At 43.2% G+C, this 19,351-nt stretch overlaps 1 protein-coding gene across 1 annotated transcript in view; it reads right to left on the bottom strand.

The window, feature by feature from the left end:
* Window positions 1–16,339: 16,339 nt before the first annotated feature.
* Window positions 16,340–19,351, bottom strand: part of SHISAL2B (shisa like 2B) — a 149,357-nt gene continuing 146,345 nt past the window's right edge. The window contains exon 3 of the mRNA XM_082248193.1: window positions 16,340–16,499. Coding sequence (XP_082104319.1) covers window positions 16,366–16,499 — 134 coding nt within the window. The 3' untranslated portion in view covers window positions 16,340–16,365. The remainder of the gene's footprint in view (window positions 16,500–19,351) is intronic.

Here is a 19,351-nt window from a genome sequence, read left to right on the forward strand (position 1 = left end):
TTGTTCTTTATAGTTTTATAACCTCCGTCTATATGGTTTAGCTCACCTCTTTAACAATGTAATATTGGTCAATAAAACTGGTCATCTTCATGATAGAACGATAGTGAGGGGAGGAAGTCAGGAAGCGTAAGGATTATGTATAGCTTCTGGAACTTTATTGAGCTAGGGACTGTAGCACTGACCATCTCACTAAACAGTCCTCCATTATTAAGTGGAAAGAATTTAACACTCTCCTAGAGAACTTTTTTTAAATAATAGTGCCACAACTCTGAAACTCTGATGTAACGGGGTACTTCGATGGGGCAGCTGATATACAGAGACACACTGATGAGAGAACCTGATGTAAAGTGAAACTGTGATATTTCGATTGGTGTTCATGATTTATGGGGTTATTCTGATGGGGACAATTGATGTAGGGGGTACTATGATGGGAGCAAATAATGTAAGGGGCTACTCTGGTGGGGGCATCCTATGTATGGGGGAACTTTGATGGAGACACCTTATTAAGGGTGCACTCTGATGAGGACACCTGATGTAAGGCAGTACTCTGATGGGGGCAACTGATCTATGAGGTACTTTGATGGGGACATTTTATGTAAGGCAGTCCTCTTTTCTTTTTAACTGAAATGTGGATGTAATTTGCCCTACTTTTGTGCTTTATTATAGATTTGAACCTTAGCTGGTAGATAATGTTAGCGACCAAACCTCCTTAAATTTTATTCCATTACCCCTGCCCTAGGTAGATATTTGTGCGTTTCAGTAATGTGTTCAAAATTGTGTGCATTTCTCCAATTCACAAAACCACACAGCCCTTTTGTAGGCATGCAGTGGTGCTATTAATTCTGAATGGCACAACCACACACCTTGCTTTTGCGTTTTCACCAGCGGAAAAATGCATGGTTACAAGTACCATGCGTTTTGGTGCAGCACAATTATTAAAAAGGCTCTTTTTTCCCGTTTGCACATGTAGAGTAGCCAATTGAATTTAATGGGCTGCTTTATATGTGCTGCATGAAAAACGTGCACACTCCGTCCTATCTGCAAAGGTGTGAATGGTGTATTAGGGTTTGTAGTAGCCCTCTAAAGAGTAATTTGATAGACTGTGAGGACGCACTTCATTGCCTCCTTATCGCCTATTTCAACCCCCTTAAATCCCGCACTACCAGGCTAAAATGTCATGCATTGCATGCTGTTGCATCTCAGCCCCATTTACTTACATGGGTCACATTCAGCAGGCGGTACTACCTGTCAAACATGACGGGGATAATTTTTGCTGGGCATGTGTATACACCCATATGGCTGGCTTTCTTGCTCAAGGGGCAGTTGGAAGACAAAAAAAAACACAGCCCAATCATCTGTTTCCAACTTCCCCCTTAACAGCAAGTGTAAACCAGACTTTAGGGTTCGTTCACATGGATGTACAGGAGGGCAGTAAAAGCATGCAGTTGAGTGCATTTTTACTATCCCCCGACCACCTATCTGAACAAGGAGATGCAGCTGCTTATTTGCAAAAAATAAATGGAACGGGGTCACGCTGCAACTGCTTGCAATGTACCATTGTTCCTCTTAGCTAGACCACTGACACAGGGACATTTTTTTCCTTCCAGTGACACCACTGACAATTTTATCTTTACCCCATATTTGTGCACTGATTTTAAACTATTTGGTTTGTTGCAGCATACCACAACTATTGGTACTATTTGAGCATGTGCTACAAACATTACATACATTTTACTCTGTGCCACTACTAGCCTTGCCTCTTCCACCTAGCGGGCGCAGTTTGCCATTTTCGATCTGGGCACTGGATGACCTTGTCCCAACACTAGATTTAGGCAAATTCTAGTGGACAGACCAATTAAAAGCTGGTTGTTTATTGGTTGTTAAAAATGAGTACAGCCAGCGTTATGAAATGAAGCCAATGTATAAACATTCTAGCTGTAGAGTGTACTGAGACAAGGCATAATAAAATATGTATCGTAATAAAATGTAACACTGACTAATCAGAGCGTAGGAACCCACAGCTTCTTTTTGCAGTTCATAATACCGGTGTGACAGTTTGACAGATTCCTTTCTCCAGTGACATAGAGAGAAAGAAATGACATAATTATATAACAAAAGTCATCACACAAAAACATTATTTTAGAAAAACCTCACATTTTTCTCATTGTCTACTATTGCTTATGTAATATTGAGATAAATACACGCTGTCTAAATGTTTTTGTAGAGAAGAGTATGTCCCCTTTTCTCTGGAAGGTTGACAAAGAAAAATATCTGAACATTTATAAAGTATAAAGTTGATGAAAAAAAGGTCCAAAGCATTTGTTTAGGAGGAAATTATACTCTCATTTTCCATTGCACAGAATCATAGAAAAAGACTTCCCTCATATCTTTGGTGCTGCTAAACCAGTAGAACTGAAAGTCATGCTCTCTTATGTTAAAACCACAGCTGCAATTCCAAAGATTACTAGTGTTGTTTCTTTCTTTAGTTTTGGATACAGTATGGAAGGGTTAAGCCCTTGTCAGTCTATTTGTTGCCTTCTTTGTCCTATTTTGGGGGGGGGGGGGGGGGCTGCACTCTGAAGACATCACCAAAGTTCAACAGTTTTCTTGATGGACATCACACAGTGCACCCTTCCTCCCTAGGTCCGGTCTTAAACCCCCAACTCTGATTTCATAGATACATCAGGTCAGTTCATGTGCCAGTGGGGTTTTTCCCCCTAAACTATCTTACATACCATAGGCAACATGCTTCTTGGCTCTTTTGACTGTTGCCCAAGATGTTACCGTTTAAGTATTAGTAGCTAGATGTGTCAGTTGAAGCGCTCCGGATCTGCCGACTTATATACTGTAATGTATCCATTGATTTGTTCAGACTTTTTAAAATATAAATAAAGAATAAAAAAAAAAATATCATGTCAATTTAATTTTACTGAGAGAAAAATTATTATACCAACAAAGAGGATGCCCACCAAATTTTGGAAATGATGGCAAGAAAGTTGGCAGTACATGGGCTGACTCGATCTCAGCTAATTCTCAACCGTCTTCTACAAACATACAGTAATACCACATACAGTAAACCTTGGATTGGGAGCATAATTTGTTCCAGAAAATGCTTGTATTCCAAAGCACTCTTATATCAAAGAAAATTTCTCCATAAGAAATAATGGAAACGCAGATGATTCGTTCTACAAAGTATGAAGAAGAAGAGGGTGCCTCTAAGTGTAGCAATATGGTTACATTTAATGAAGGTACAAAATTTAACAACTCACATGGTTGATGATTAAAAGAGGCACATCTAAGAAGGCAGGCAACCGGGATAAAGCTGTCCACATAGACCATCCTCCACACTTCTGGCTCTCACCTCTTGTCACTCTGCAATCCTGACTAAGAAGACTACTCTGCAGTAGAGCGATCTGAAAGAGAGGCTTGAAGCACTCGCAGAGCGCAGTGTGGAAGGGATGACCTTGATGACACTGCGGAGGACGGTCTATGTGGACAGCTTTACCCCGGATGCCTGCATTCTTAGATGTACCTGTTTTAATTCTCAACCATGTGAGTTGCTAAGTGTTGTATCTTCATTAAATGTAATCATAAAATGATTATTCTCCCACTCTACTAGACTCTTGTCCGGATACATCTTGAGTATGCCCAGTTCTGGGCGCCAGTACTCAGAAAGGATGTGCAGGAACTAGAGAGAGTCCAGAGAAGGGCAACAAAGATAATAAAGGGAATGGAGGACATCAGCTATGAGGAAAGACTACAAGCATTGAACTTATTCTCTCAGAACTGGTGACCCTAGCATAGGGAACAAACTTTTCAGAGAAAGGGAATTCAATAAGACATGGGGCCACCACTCACTAAAACTAGAAGAAAAGCGGTTAACCTTAAAGGGTTCTTTACTGTCAGAGCGGTAAGGATGTGGAATTTTCTTCCACAAGCAGTGGTATCAGCAGGGAGCATCAATAGCTTCAAAAAACTATTGGATGGGCATCCTAAACTTTATTTCACACCTTAAAGACCACATCATACAGGGGCATACAATGTACGGTTAACAGCAAACACACACACACACACCATAGGTTGAACTGAATGGATTGGTGTCTTTTTTTCAAGCTCACTAACTATGTAATTATATTGCTACACTTAGAGGCACCTCTCTTCTCTTTTATACTCAGTTGTGACATAACGCTACGTGTATATCAAGACATCGCTTGTTTATCAAGTCAAAATTTATAAAAAAATGTGTTTGTCTTTCATAATGCTCTCAAACCAAGTTACTCTCAATCCAGGGTTTTACTGTAATTGTATTTATAATATAAACAGTCAAAACCTTGGGGTCCCCTTGCAAGCTTCTGGAGGTTTCTTTTATGCATGCTTTAGTGCAGTTGTTTTCAAACTGCAGCCTGGTTGCTGGATGTGGACTGAGAAGACAGATGGCCAAGTGGTGGATAACACTCCTGTATTCCGGCCCTACTGCTAGGGGAGAAAAGTTAACCCGATCCTTCAGAGTTCCCACCACAAAGTAATAAAAGTAATACCCATAAAATTGACTAAGTGATTGGTTAGTTGCATGTATGACAGCCAATGTCTATATTTGAAAAAAGGTGAATGAACCAAAAACTGCGCAAATGAATAAATAAATAAATAAATAAAACGTGATTAAGGTGGGATTTCTCCCACAATGCAAGCTGCTACATAAACGTGAATAACGTGATAAGTGAAAAAAGGGGGGATTGTAGCGCTCAAAAAAATGTATATCACTTTGAAAACTTGATTTAAATCAATAACATCGTGCAAATAAAAGTCTCTGGTGTCCAAAACAATTGGGTCAATCAGAACGACCAACAATGGAAACACGGACTTGATAGGAGTGATTCCTTACAAAGCCTTCACCTCCACACGATCACCCAGTGAGATATGTATATATACCGCTTACCAGATCCACTGGACCCCTTAATTACAGGGGGTCAAATACGCTGTGTACTCCACATCTTATGCATCCCATTTTGATAGGTATAATACAACAGCCAGAACGATGCCACAATCAGGAAGCCAAGCCATAAATAGGGACATAAAAAACGCTCTCATGGTGCAGTAATTCTTAATGTTAAAGCATTTATTCAAGATATACTGCACTTACTACAAAGTTGTAGATAAAAAGCCTTTAAAGATGCTATCGGTGGCTGGGAATAGGAGACGCCGCTCCATGCTGCGCTCCTCAGACCCAGAAGTGTATGGTCTCACGCTCCCGACGCAGGTTTCGTCAGTCACGGCGGGAGCGTGAGACCATACATCTGTTTATCTGCAGTCTTCTCTTCTCTACATCTGTTAAAGTGCTGACTTTATAAGCCTGTCTGAGAAAAAAAGGGAGCAGAGATCTGAAATCACACTCTGCTCAGCTGAGTGAGGAGAGCTCTGAGAGCTGATTGTAGGGAAGGTACACTCCCCCCCCCCCCCCCTTCACACTGTACACAGAAACAGAGATAAGGCTTTCAATCTGCTGGAGGTCCCTCCCCTGTCACCATTTTTTTTCTTGGTGTCAATAAAACTTTTCAGAAGTGACTCATGCTGATAGCAGAGGAATGAAGCAGCTGACAGAAATTACACTTGGTGCTCTTATTTGAGATAAGTACACACTATAGAGGAATGTGCTTTGTTCATATTTCATGTCTGAGGTTTACAACCATTTTAATGACAAAGCTATTGCAGAATAAACAGGCTCATAACAACATGCAAAGTTGCCTAAAGTGTACAAAGGTCTGAGAGCTAAAGTGGTTTATAGGGGTCTAAATAGGTAGTTGAAATCCTATTAAAAAAACTGAAACACATTTACTTTGGCAAATTACTGTGTATAATAAAGTTGCCATTTAAAAAAAATAGTTTTTACATTTCTTCTTCCTTTGGTGTATCTCAGCATTGCTGATCTTTTGCAGTCTATTTGTGGAGAGTTCTTGTTTTCATGCACTCCAGCGATGGCTACATGGCATTTCTCAGGGTATCAGATGAGATCTCTCCTAAATGAGCAGAAGCTGCACTGATTAATGACTGTGCTGTCTGGAGAGGCACGCTGGAGACATTGCTAGAATGCTATAGTGCATTTCCGTGGATAAACCCATAGAAGCTTGTATCTCACAATAAGTTGTTTTTCTTCGGGGATGTGGACATAATAAGACTTTTATTGAGTATCTGGAAAGTGTAATTTAGAGTTGGAATTACTGCCTATTTCTTGCCGGGTGCTGGTTTTCTGATTGGAGGGGAAAATTGCTCTTAAGTTTTATTACTGCACTTAGACTGGAAAGTTGTAAAAAGTACGGGCCGTAGATCTGACATTTTCTGGGGACTGTGTCATTTATTTTATTCTATCTGTGATTTGTGTCTCTAAAGGCTGAGATAGGAAGGTAGTTTGGATTCTAAATGATCTTTTAGAAGTGTGTGTGCTGTTTAATCCTCCAAGTACAGGGTACGCACACTTTCCTGCACAATGGGGTTTATTTACTAAAAGCAAGTAAGTTATACTTCGCAAGGGAATTTTCCCCAGAGCCTAATGAATGTGGTGAAATTTCACTTTGGAAAGAATACCCAATTGTGTGCATTTTTGATTGGACAATGGAACTCAGCAAAGCTTTGCCACATTCACAAAGTTGGGGGGGGGGGGCAAAATGACCTTGGCAAGTGCAACTTCCTTTGCAAAGTGAACAGTCTGTATGCCTATAGTAAATGAGCCCCATAGTAACCATTCCAGGTTTAGTCTTAGTACAAGTGATATACACATTTCTGTACATGGTATCTATTCAAAACGTTGGCATACAGAAAGGATAAAGATTACTTTATAATACTTTAAGAATACTTTGGAAGTGTGGGTGTTGCACCTTGCTTTCACTGCTGTGCCACAAATCAAGCAGGATCCACAAGATTATTCTTTCAATTTATACTTCTGCACAGGACTTTTCTTCAGGGGGAATGCGGGGGAACGCAGTCCGGCACCTCCAACACTGAATGTATTTAAGTGAAAGGGGTGCTGGGGTGTGCTGGACGGTCTATTGATGATGGCCACTGGGGGATCTATTGTCACTAGAGGTGATCTATTTTTGCATTGGGGTCTATTATTGCTCAGTGGGATCTTATATTTCTGAGGAGTCAGTTGTTGCTAGGAGGGATCTACTGTTGAGAGAGAGGTCTATCGTTGCTGGCTGCTGGAGAATCTAATGCTGCTGCTTGAGGTCTATTGTTGCTGAGGTGGTATTTTGTTGTGGGGGGGGGGACATTGTTGTGTGGGTGATCTCTTGTTTCTTGGGGGGGTTTATGGTTGCTGGCTGCAGGGGATCTATTTTGCTGCTTTTCTTGTTATAATTAATAAATTCACTACAAATTACTTAGCACCACAGAATGATACTTGGTTCTGTGTTCTCTAAAAGGGGCAGTACTGGGAGGTGAGTAGGGGGGTGGAACCAAGGGATGTGCTTGGGGGTGGGTAAGGGGTGGAGACCAGGGGCAACTCAGAAGGGGGGGGGGGTTCCTGCACCTACTCTCTGAGAAAAAAGCCCTGCTTCTGCATAGCAAGACTCTGGGAAGACATAAAGCATCAATTAATGCAGTTATTCATTACCTAAAATAAGAAAAAATGTTCAAGTGCATCCTGTGCAAATACTTGAATTTGACTTAGGATTAGTTTTATACGATCAGCAGCATTCAGATGGGAGCGGGTGGGTCAGCGTTAGGAGCCAATCAGGTGTGCTGCCAGAACAATATGTACCAACAAGGAATGTATCCACAGGGGAAGAAAAAAGAGGCTGCTTTTCCTTAAAGAGGGGCTTGAGGCTGCTTTAGAAAAATATAAAAATGAACAGCTACAAATGTAGCTGCTGGCTTTTAATATTTGGGCACTTACCTGTTCAGGCATCCAGCAGTGTCCTTACCCGAGCTGATTATTTAATCGGCTATTGGATGCTGGCGCCGCTATCTTGACTCAAGAGAAACCAGCAGTTTCCTACTGAGAATCCACAAAGCTCGCTGTGCTTTGTGAATGGGCCACAGACTTCTAGGACCTGTGAAGGAAGGAGGAGGGGAAGGAGAGGGGGGCAAACCAGGTACTCGCTGCCCCCCAAAATGTGCCAAATGTGGCAGCGGAGGTGGGGGGGGGGGGGGTGAAGCAGACTTTTGGGTGGAGCTCCGCTTCAACTTTCCAATCATAGACTAGGGGCAGGAAGCGGACCAGACTGTTTTGCTGAAATACAATAGAGAAAAAGGAGGGCACCAGCTTGGTAATGTTGTCTGGTAGGGCTGTGCATTATCTAAGGACCACAAAAACAGAAATACAAATCTTTTAGAAAATATATACACACATATCCATTGTGTATTTGTGTTTCTGGTGTTTAGCATTACCATTTTATTCTAAAGTAATTAAAATACATGAAATGAGTTCCTAGCATATCCGAATATTATATTATACAGTATATTACCATCACTGTATAAACATCACCAAGAGGATTTGCTTTGTGAGTAGGAAGAGAAGAGTTAGAATGCTCTACTTAAAAAATGTACCTAAAAATTGTTTTTCGATCTACATGTTGTTCCGAATGGTCAAGGCACTGTAATATGACATTCTCAGAGCTTTTTCACTGCCCCGATCTGCCACCAGAACCCTGATAAATTCCTAGTACTTGGAGAACATATGACACTCCCTCTGCTTACCTATAATGCAGCAAACAGTTCCTAAGCAGCCAATTACAAGCCAAAAGAACTCTCCAATAGGGGTAGACAGGAGCTCATGGATCCCTGTGTATACTTTGACTTTTTGAAAGTTGAAATACCTGCACAGGGACCTCAGGAAAGCAAGAAATCGGAATAAGGCAGCTGGGGAGCACAAGGAAGGTTACCATGGTCAACTTACGTGTTTGCTTAGGCAAAATATAGCCATATGTACTTTTAAGGTACCAGGGTATCAAAAACAATCTATATTCATCCTGTGGGGAGGCTTCGTGGTGGTAATCTTTAAGAGAGCCTGAGGAATCCATGGGCACTACCAGCTTTACCCACAATAATATCCCAAATAGAAAATCCCTCTACCCTTTGCTTCTCTTGCTGCTATAAAGCCATTTAATGACTATTTGGGAGCAACAAGTCAGATATATTCATGGCTTGTATACCCTCTGTCGCTCCCCCACCCACATGTTGGGTGTTGTCGGACTGTATGCCTGGTTAGCTAAATGCAAAAGTAAAATTATCTCCTACCTTCATGTTTTTCTCTTGAGGAAGAAAATGTTAATATCTGTGCAGCACATTGATGTAGTTGGGAGTTATCCTTCTGCTATATATGCAGATGTAGAAAAGACAAACAATGCAATGGCACACATTCTCACAATTTATAATTTTATGAATATTCCAAGTGTACATAGATGAACGTCTGTATTTTCACATGTTTTAATGTTTTTAGATATCTTCACACCTTTAAAGTTCCACATTCTACATTACTGTCATGATTACAACAAGGAATGTGCTACCTAGATTCTGAGTCAGTCCAAGTACATAACTTCATAATAGGCAAAATATAGATACAATTGATGTACATTCCAAATAGTTGGCAGGTTTTATTGTGTGTATCCCTTTGCCTTTGGTATGTATATAAAATTTGTTGGCATCCTCGATTTGTATCGTATTCTTAATTCTGAAATCTTTTACTTTTTCCCCTAAAGCATTTTATACCTACCCACAGATATATGCACTATATTATCAAAAGTATTGAGACACCTTCCTTTACATGCACATTAACTTTCTTGACATCAAGTTATAGTGCATAGGGTTCAATACTGAGTTTGCCTACCCTTTGCAGCTATAACAGCTTCAACTCTTCTGAGAAGGCTGTCCACAAGGTTTAGACGTGTCTATAGGAATGTTTTACCATTCTTCAGAAGCGCATTGTGCGGTCAGGCATTGATGTAGATGAGAAGGCCTGGCTTGCGGTCTCTGCTCTAATTCATACCAAAGGTGTTCTATTGAGTTGAGGTCAGGACTCTATGCAGGCCAGTCAAGTTCCTTCACCCCAAACTCGCTCATCCATTTTTTATGAACCTTGCTTTGTGCACTGGTGCACAGTCATGTTGGAACAGGAAGGGGCCATCCCAAAACTGTTCCCACCAAGTTGGGAGCATGAAATTATCCAAAATGTCTTGGTTTGCTGACACCTTAAGAATTCCCTTCACTGGAACCCAGGGGCCCAACCCCTGAAAAACAACCCCACACCATAATCCCCCTCCACCAAATACAGTGCCTTGCGAAAGTATTCGGCCCCCTTGAACTTTGCGACCTTTTGCCACATTTTAAGGCTTCAAACATAAAGATATAAAACTGTGATTTTTTGTGAAGAATCAACAACAAGTGGGACACAATCATGAAGAGGAACGAAATTTATTGGATATTTCAAACTTTGTTAACAAATAAAAAACTGAAAAATTGGGCGTGCATAATTATTCAGCTTCTTTATTTTCAGTGCAGCAAACTCTCTCCAGAAGTTCAGTGAGGATCTCTGAATGATCCAATGTTGACCTAAATGACTAATGATGATAAATAGAATCCACCTGTGTGTAATCAAGTCTCTGTATAAATGCACCTGCACTGTGATAGTCTCAGAGGTCTGTTTAAAGCGCAGAGAGCATCATGAAGAACATGGAACACACCAGGCAGGTCCAAGATACTGTTGCGGAGAAGTTTAAAGCCGGATTTGGATACAAAAAGATTTCCCAAGCTTTAAACATTCGAAGGAGCACTGTGCAAGCGATAATATTGAAATGGAAGGAGTATCAGACCACTGCAAATCTACGAAGACCTGGCCGTTCCTCTAAACTTTCAGCTCATACAAGGAGAAGACTAATCAGAGATGCAGCCAAGAGGCCCATGATCACTCAGGATGAACTGCAGAGATCTACAGCTGAGGTGGGAGACTCTGTCCACAGGACAACAATCAGTCGTATACTGCACAAATCTGGCCTTTATGGAAGAGTGGCAAGAAGAAAGCCATTTCTTAAAGATATCCATAAAAAGTGTAGTTTAAAGTTCGCCACAAGCCACCTGGGAGACACACCAAACATGTGGAAGAAGGTGCTCTGGTCAGATGAAACCAAAATCGAACTTTTTGGCAACAATGCAAAACGTTATGTTTGGCGTAAAAGCAACACAGCTCATCACCCTGAACACACCATCCCCACTGTCAAACATGGTGGTGGCATTATGGTTTGGGCCTGCTTTTCTTCAGCAGGGACAGGGAAGATGGTTAAAATTGATGGGAAGATGGATGGAGCCAAATACAGGACCATTCTGGAAGAAAACCTGATGGAGTCTGCAAAAGACCTGAGACTGGGACGGAGATTTGTCTTCCAACAAGACAAGGATCCAAACAGTGGCGTACCTAGAGCATTTGCCACCCGGGGCGGATCCTATATCTGGCACCCCCCCCAAAATTTAAAATGTAAAAACACCCACAAAAAATTGTAATGTGTTCAAGAATATTTTTTGCACAAATTTCACAGCCCCCCATCACAGTGCCCCTTGCAGTCTGCCCTCCGTCTCTCTAATCACAGTTCCCCCTTTTGCACTCTCTGCCTCCCCTGCACAGTCCTAACTTCAGCATAAATAGATAGCTAATATTATTAGCAATGTGTTTAAGTTTGAGTAAGAGATTGGAGACTTGCTAAAGGAGATATTCAGAGACTACAGACATGATACAGGAGATGGTCAGAGACTGCAGACATGATACAGGAGATGGTCAGAGACTGAAGACATGATACAGGAGATGGTCAGAGACTGAAGACATGATACAGGAGATGGTCAGAGACTGAAGACATGATACAGGAGATGGTCAGAGACTACAGACATGATGCAAGAGATGGTCAGAGACTGAGGACATGATACAGGAGATGGTCAGAGATTGAAGACATGATACAAGAGATGGTCAGAGACTGAGGACATGATACAGTAGATGGTCAGAGACTGAGGACATGATACAGTAGATGGTCAGAGACTGCAGACGTGATACAAGAGATGGTCAGAGACTGCAGACATGATACAGTAGATGGTCAGAGACTGAGGACATAATACAGTAGATGGTCAGAGACTGCAGACGTGATACAAGTGATGGTCAAAGACTGCACACATGATACAGTAGATGGTCAGAGACTGCAGACATGATACAGTAGATGGTCAGAGACTGCAGACATGATACAGTAGATGGTCAGAGACTGCAGACGTGATACAGGAGATGGTCAGAGACCGCAGACATTAGTACAGTAGATGGTCAGAGACTGAAGACATTAGTACAGTAGATGGTCAGAGACTGCAGACATAATACAACAGATGGTCAGAGACTGCAGACATGATACAGGAGACGCTCAGAGACTGCAGACATGATACAGTAGATGGTCAGAGACTGAGGACATGATACAGTAGATGGTCAGAGACTGCAGACGTGATACAGGAGATGGTCAGAGACTGCAGACATGATACAAAAGATGGCCAGAGACAGCAGACATGATACAGGAGATGGTCAGAGACTGCAGACATGATACAGGACATGGTCAGAGACTGAGGACATGATACAGTAGATGATCAGAGACTGAAGACATGATACAATAGATGGTCAGAGACTACAGACATGATACAGGAGATGGTCAGAGACTGCAGGCATGATACAGGAGATGGTCAGAGACTGCGGACATGATACAGGAGATGGTCAGAGACTGAGGACATGATACAGTAGATGGTCAGAGACTGAGGGCATGATACAAGAGATGGTCAGAGACTGCGGACATGATACAGGAGATGGTCAGAGACTGAGGACATGATACAGGAGATGGTCAGAGACTGAGGACATGATACAGGAGATGGTCAGAGACTGCAGACAGGATACAGGAGATGGTCAGAGACTGCAGACAGGATACAGTAGATGGTCAGAGACTGAGGACATGATACAGTAGATGGTCAGAGACTGAGGACATGATACAGGCAATGGTCAGAGACTGAGGACATGATACAGTAGATGGTCAGAGACTGAGGACATGATACAGTAGATGGTCAGACACTGCAGACATGATACAAGAGATGCTCAGAGACTGAGGTCATGATAGAAGATAAAAGAGCACTAGGGGGGCCGGAGAGCACAGAAGAAGCAGAGAGCACTGAAGGAGCTGAAGGGCACGGTGGGGGGGGGGCTGGAGAGAATTAAGAAGGGGTTTGGAAAGCATTGTAGGGGGGTTGGAAGGTGCAGGGGGTAGAGAGCACTGGGGGGGACAGGGAGCACTTGGGGGGCGAGCAGGGAAAACCAGGGGGGTGGAGAGCACTGGGGGGGGACAGGGAGCACTTGGGGGGTGGAGAGCACTGGGGGGGACAGGGAGTACTTGGGGGGCAAGCAGGGAAAATCAGGGGGGTGGAGAGCACTGGGGGGACAGGGAGAACTTGGGGGGGTGGGCGGGGAAAATCAGGGGGGTGGAGAGCACTGAGGGGGGGGGGACAGGGAGCACTTGGGGGCGGGCAGGGAAAACCAGGGGGATGGAGAGCACTGGGGGGACAGGGAGCATTTTGGGGGCGGGCAAGGAAAACCAGGGGGGTGGAGAGCACTGGGGGGGGGACAGGGAGCACTTGGGGGCGGGCAGGGAAAACCAGGGGGTGGAGAGCACTGGGAGCACTTGGGTGGCAGGCAGGGAAAAGCAGGGGGGTGGAGAGCACTGGGGGGGACAGGGAGAACTTGGGTGGCGGACAGGGAAAAGCAGGGGGGTGGAGAGCACTGGGGGGGACAGGGAGCACTTGGGTGGCGGGCAGGGAAAACCAGGGGGGTGGAGAGCACTGGGGGGGACAGGGAGCACTTGGGGGGCGGGAGAAAGCACTGTGGGGAGCTGAAGAGCATGGGGGGGCTAAAGAACAGGGGGGGTCTAGTGCACTGGGGGGAGGGCTAAGAGCACCGAGGGGGGGGGGATTAGGAGCACTGGAGGGGGGCCAGCAAAAGAAGTTGTATAGGAGGGGGATGGGGCAGCTGCATATAGATGAATTGATCTTTCCCTTTTCTCCCTGCAGGAGGGAGAGGAGGAGAATCGGTTATTCAGCAGGATGCTGCAGGAAGAATAGAGAAAGATGAATTCCTCTATATGCAGCAGCCCCATCCCCCTCCTATCCAGCACACACACCTGGGCAATGGGCACTCACCTTATTCCCGCCGAGGCTCCGCCCCATTATTCCAGCCGAGGCCCCGCCCCTTATTCCCACCGCGGCTCCTCCCCCTTATTCCCGCCACGGCTCCGCCCCCCCCAGCAGCACGGACTGAAGGAGCTGCCACTGCAGCTGCCTTCACACTGCGGGATCTGTCTGAACACACCGGGCAGGACACCGGCTGACACCCCCCAGAGCGTGGCACCCGGGGTGGGCCGCCCCCCCGCCCCCCCCATTGGTACGCCACTGGATCCAAAACATAAAGCAAAATCTACAATGGAATGGTTCACAAATAAACATATCCAGGTGTTATAATGGCCAAGTCAAAGTCCAGACCTGAATCCAATCGAGAATCTGTGGAAAGAACTGAAAACTGCTGTTCACAAACGCTCTCCATCCAACCTCACTGAGCTCAAGCTGTTTTGCAAGGAGGAATGGGCAAAAATTTCAGTCTCTTGATGTGCAAAACTGATAGAGACATACCCCAAGCGACTTACAGCTGTATTCGCAGCAAAAGGTGGCGCTACAAAGTATTAACTTAAGGGGGCTGAATAATTTTGCACGCCCAATTTTTCAGTTTTTTATTTGTTAAAAAAGTTTGAAATATCCAACAAATTTTGTTCCACTTCATGATTGTTGTTGATTCTTCACAAAAAATTACAGTTTTATATCTTTATGTTTGAAGCCTGAAATGTGGCAAAAGGTTGAAAAGTTCAAGGGGGCAGAATACTTTCGCAAAGCACTGTAATTTGGACCAGTGCACAAAGCAAGATCCATAAAGACATGGATGAGTGAATTTGGGGTGGAGGAACTTGACTGGCCTGCACAGAATCCTGACCTCAAACTGATAGAACACCTTTGGGATGAATTAGAGTGGAGACTGCGAGCCAGATCTTCTCGTCCAAATCAGAGTAAAGGCAGGCATCCCAAAACTTTTGGTAATATAGTGTACATTTATTCTTCCATCCATTGCCCTGCTCTGGGTGTGAGGACACCAAGAGACAGTTCAACACTGATCATGGGGAAGCACCATCTGTTGGGAGAACTGAGGATCAGGTAAGTAAAACTGTTTCTCCTCCCCCCTAAACAAAATTCAACTGTTAGGGATCATTTTTATCTGCCCGGAGTTGGGCTTTAATGTGCACCTAAACTCAGGAACAAAAAAGTAAGACGATGATATTTGGAATCATCAGATTCAATTATTTACACTTCAGAGCTAAAGCTTAGCGATTTCCCACCATCAGTTTAATTGAAGCTATCCTACTTGAATGATAATCAATAAAAAGGACTCCACTATACTATAAAGTACTGTATGTAAATTGTCTAAAATCACCATGGTAAGGCAGATATTATCCCCAAGAACAGGATGGTAGGTGTGAAAGTTGTGGAACCACCCTGCTTTAGCTACCTAAAATCATTTACATTTTTTGAAACACAAATATGTGTATGTGAACTGTTTTGCATTTCATAAATGGGAATTTTACCCAAAAGGGTAAGATTGCTTTTTACTCCTCCTCCTCTACCATATTTGAATTTTTTTTTAGGGGGGGGGGGGGGTGCAGGTATCCACTCCCTGCCTGCAACCTTCTGGGACATGTTACAGGTCCCAGAAGGCTGCTGGACCATTCACAGGGCACAGTGTGATTGCATATGCACAGTGCGAAGCCAGCTGTAAAGCCGTAAGGAGTCACAGCCTGCTTCCCTAACTAAATATGCCGGAGTTGGGGACCCAAAGACTGGCGCAGAACCGACCTGGATGAGGAGACAGTGCTGGATCCCTGGACAGATGAGTGTCTGGTTATTAAAAGTCAGCAGCCACAGTTTTTGTAGTTGATGACTTTTAACTTTTGGGAACCTGGCTGAAGCTCCTCTTTAACCCAGGCACATCTCTGACACAATGCACATACAGTAAGGTGGCACCAGTGTTTCCTGGGTTACATTTACAGCTTTGCTTGCCTCCTTCTGTTCATTGGATAACTTAAAACTGTACTTATGCTTGTTGATTGTATGATACACAAAATTGGGAAGGCATTTGAATTCAAGTCAAATATTTAACCTTTTCTTGGAATAAAATACAATGAAAACTGTATGATTACAATAATTTATTTATAATCACATATTTTATAGAGAATATAAAACTAAAAAAAACAACAAAAAAAAACCATTTCTATTAGGTTAAAGTTTTGTAACAATCCGTGTAACTTCAGTGAGCTTTTCCTGAGCAACGCCATCAGGGTCACAGGGCATATCGTTTGTTGAATTCAGGGTGGTAGCTGAATAACCAGGTTTCATATTTTTTCTTAAACGACCTGCAAAATGCAACATAGCTATTTACAAGAAAGCTCTGATTAGTTAATCAACCAGTATATTTTGTTTTTGTTTTTAAAGAGACCCTATAACCAGGCAATTAATTTCAACAACAATCTTCCCATAAGATTATATGTGCATTCAATGTATTTTATGAATGGTTTTGACCTATAAAAGCCCCCCTTGTACAGACCTCCAAAAGCCCTGGGCTTGCTGCTGGGAGCCGCCATCTTGGATGCAATGTAATTAGCCCCAGCAAACTCAGAGCTATCAAAAATGTCACTCACTCTATAGCAGCATTTCTCAAACTTTTTAATACAGAGGAACCCTTGAATCAATTTTCATGTCTCAGGGAACTCTTGCTAAATCGTTACATCTCTGGCTCGTGGCACATTTGCGTGATCAGAAAGCTGTATATATACTAATACATAAAAGAATATAGAATGTAGTATGTCTAGCATATTTCACACCCAGAGCGGAGTTCTTTTTACAACATAACACTCCCCTGATTTATAAGAAAAAAAATGTTTCAGTAAAAATCATGAAATGGAACAAATGATAATAATAATGGCCAGATAAGAAAAGAAACATCAGTGGTGAAAATTACATTGGTGGTCAATGGAAAAGTGCCTTCTTATTATGATAGTCTGTGTAGTGCTTCCACACATTGGTGGTCAATGGGAGAAGGACCCCTTATATTAATAGTCAGTGGAAGAAGTACACTCTAACCCTTAGCAATCTCTGGAGGAACCCTGGTTGAGAAACCCCCGCTTTATAGTATATCCCTTAAACCCTCCCCTGGCTGCTACATAAAAGATTGTGTATGAAGGTGAAAGAAGGGAAGAGCAGAGAAGCTGAGCCAGGAGAGAAGGAACTATGATGTAAAGCAGGGAAGAGCTGTTATAGGGAATTGACTCTTCCTGAAGAAGTCACATTTGCTAGCAAATTCAAAGGCACATTGCCAGTGAATGAAAAACTGTGTATGATACAGGAAAAACGCTGCAAGCAAGTATAATTTACAACAATCAGACTCCAAGCACAAAAAAGCTTAAAAAACAAATTATTAGTGTTTTTTCCAGCATGTAGCAGTGTTTTCAGCAGTGTTTGTGAGCACTAACGTTTTTGTAAGAAGTGGGCGGCTGCTGGTGTTATGAACAACCAATGAATAGCTAGCAGGTAGCCCAACTCCTTTATGTATTTAGCATCGGGTGGCGGTAGAGCTGTCATTTGGCGGGAGCCAGCGTTGGGGGCCGACCTCTTTTTTTTTTATTTCGGGTTGGCAGCCGGCGTTCATCGAGATTGATGTTGTTGCTGCGGGCTCCTTGTTAAACGGGGCTTCCAGATTCTGATAAGCTCCCCACCAACAGACCACCACCACCACCGCCCAGGATTGTAGGGAAGAGGCCCTTGTCCTCACAAACATAGGGACAAGGTGCTTTGTAGGAGGGAGCCCCCCTGCCTCAAAGCACCCTCCCATTTTGAAGGCATGTGGCCTGATAAATTATCATAATATTAAAGTGATTCCAAAGACAGCATATTTTTTACCTGAATGCTCTCCCTGTATTAGCATAAAAAATGTTCCAGTATTAGTATGCACCCCCCCCCCCCAACCCCCCCTGCCTATACCTGAATTACATGTCCTTTATTAGTACGTATTCCTCAATATGTACTAATGCGAAAAAAAGCTTAAAGACTTAAAGAGCAAGATTACAAATACACACTCCCTTTAACAACTTCCCTAGCAGGTGAATTCTGACACTCCTCACATACAGGTAGAAATGGTGGGTGTTGCAATTTTTTATGTCACATGGTATTTGCGCAGCAGTTTTTCAAACGCAATTATTTTGGAAAACATACACTTTAAGGAATTTTTTTGCACACAAACAAAATAAAATACCCTTTTTTTGTAAAATTCAAAAGATGATGTTATGCCAAGTAAATACATACCTACCATGCCATGCATTAAAATTGCGTGGAATGGCACCAAACTACAGTACTCAATATTCTCCATAGACAGTGGACTCATCTTGGATGATTTTATCTTTTTGATTGCAATAAATTTGGATTTTACTTTTTGCATCTCCAACCGGTTGTGCGGCTTTTTGTGCTCTTCCATTCCTGAACCCGACCCGCCAGCCGGGATGTATCATTCATGTTGTTTTTTTTTTCTGAATCACCTAATTAGAGCCAGAGGCTCTAATAGGCTTCAGAAAAGGGTGGACCCGGGGCGCAAAACAGTGCGCCCTAGCCCACCCATTTGTGTGACAATAGCGACAATACCGAGACCCGCTTCCTGATTGGCCGAAAGGCGAACCCATGCCATTGGCCGAGGAGGAGGCGGGAGGACTCGAGGAGACGCAGGGGGACTGAGGAGAAGCTGCTGCTGCAAGTAAGTGCACTGACTGGTCTCTCTGCATTGAAGGGGGCACAGCACGCTGGTCTCTCTGCGTTGAATGCGAGCACGCTGGTCTCTCTGCTTTGAATGGGGGCACGCTGGTCTCTCTGCATTGAATGGGGGCACGCTGGTCTCTCTGCATTGAATGGGGGCACGCTGGTCTCTCTGCATTGAATGGGGGCACGCTGTGGTCACTCTGCATTGAAGGGGGCACACTATACCTTGATTACTGAAGGCCCCTTTCACACTTTTGTGACCTCAAAGTAACGCAATTTTTTACAGTGTTTTTTGCCGCAAAGCAATGCCTATTACATTTTTCTATTTGCGCCCCCCCCCCCCCAAAAAAAAATTTTGACCATCAGCCGCCACTATATAAATAAAACAATAAAAAATATGCTCATTGGAATTCGTTCATATTTTTTTTCAAACTATAGTCCGGCCCCCAACAGTGTCTGAGGG

This window comes from Pelophylax lessonae (genome assembly GCF_965119305.1).
Source record: "Pelophylax lessonae genome assembly, chromosome: 1".
Classification (NCBI taxonomy): Eukaryota; Metazoa; Chordata; class Amphibia; order Anura; family Ranidae; genus Pelophylax; species Pelophylax lessonae.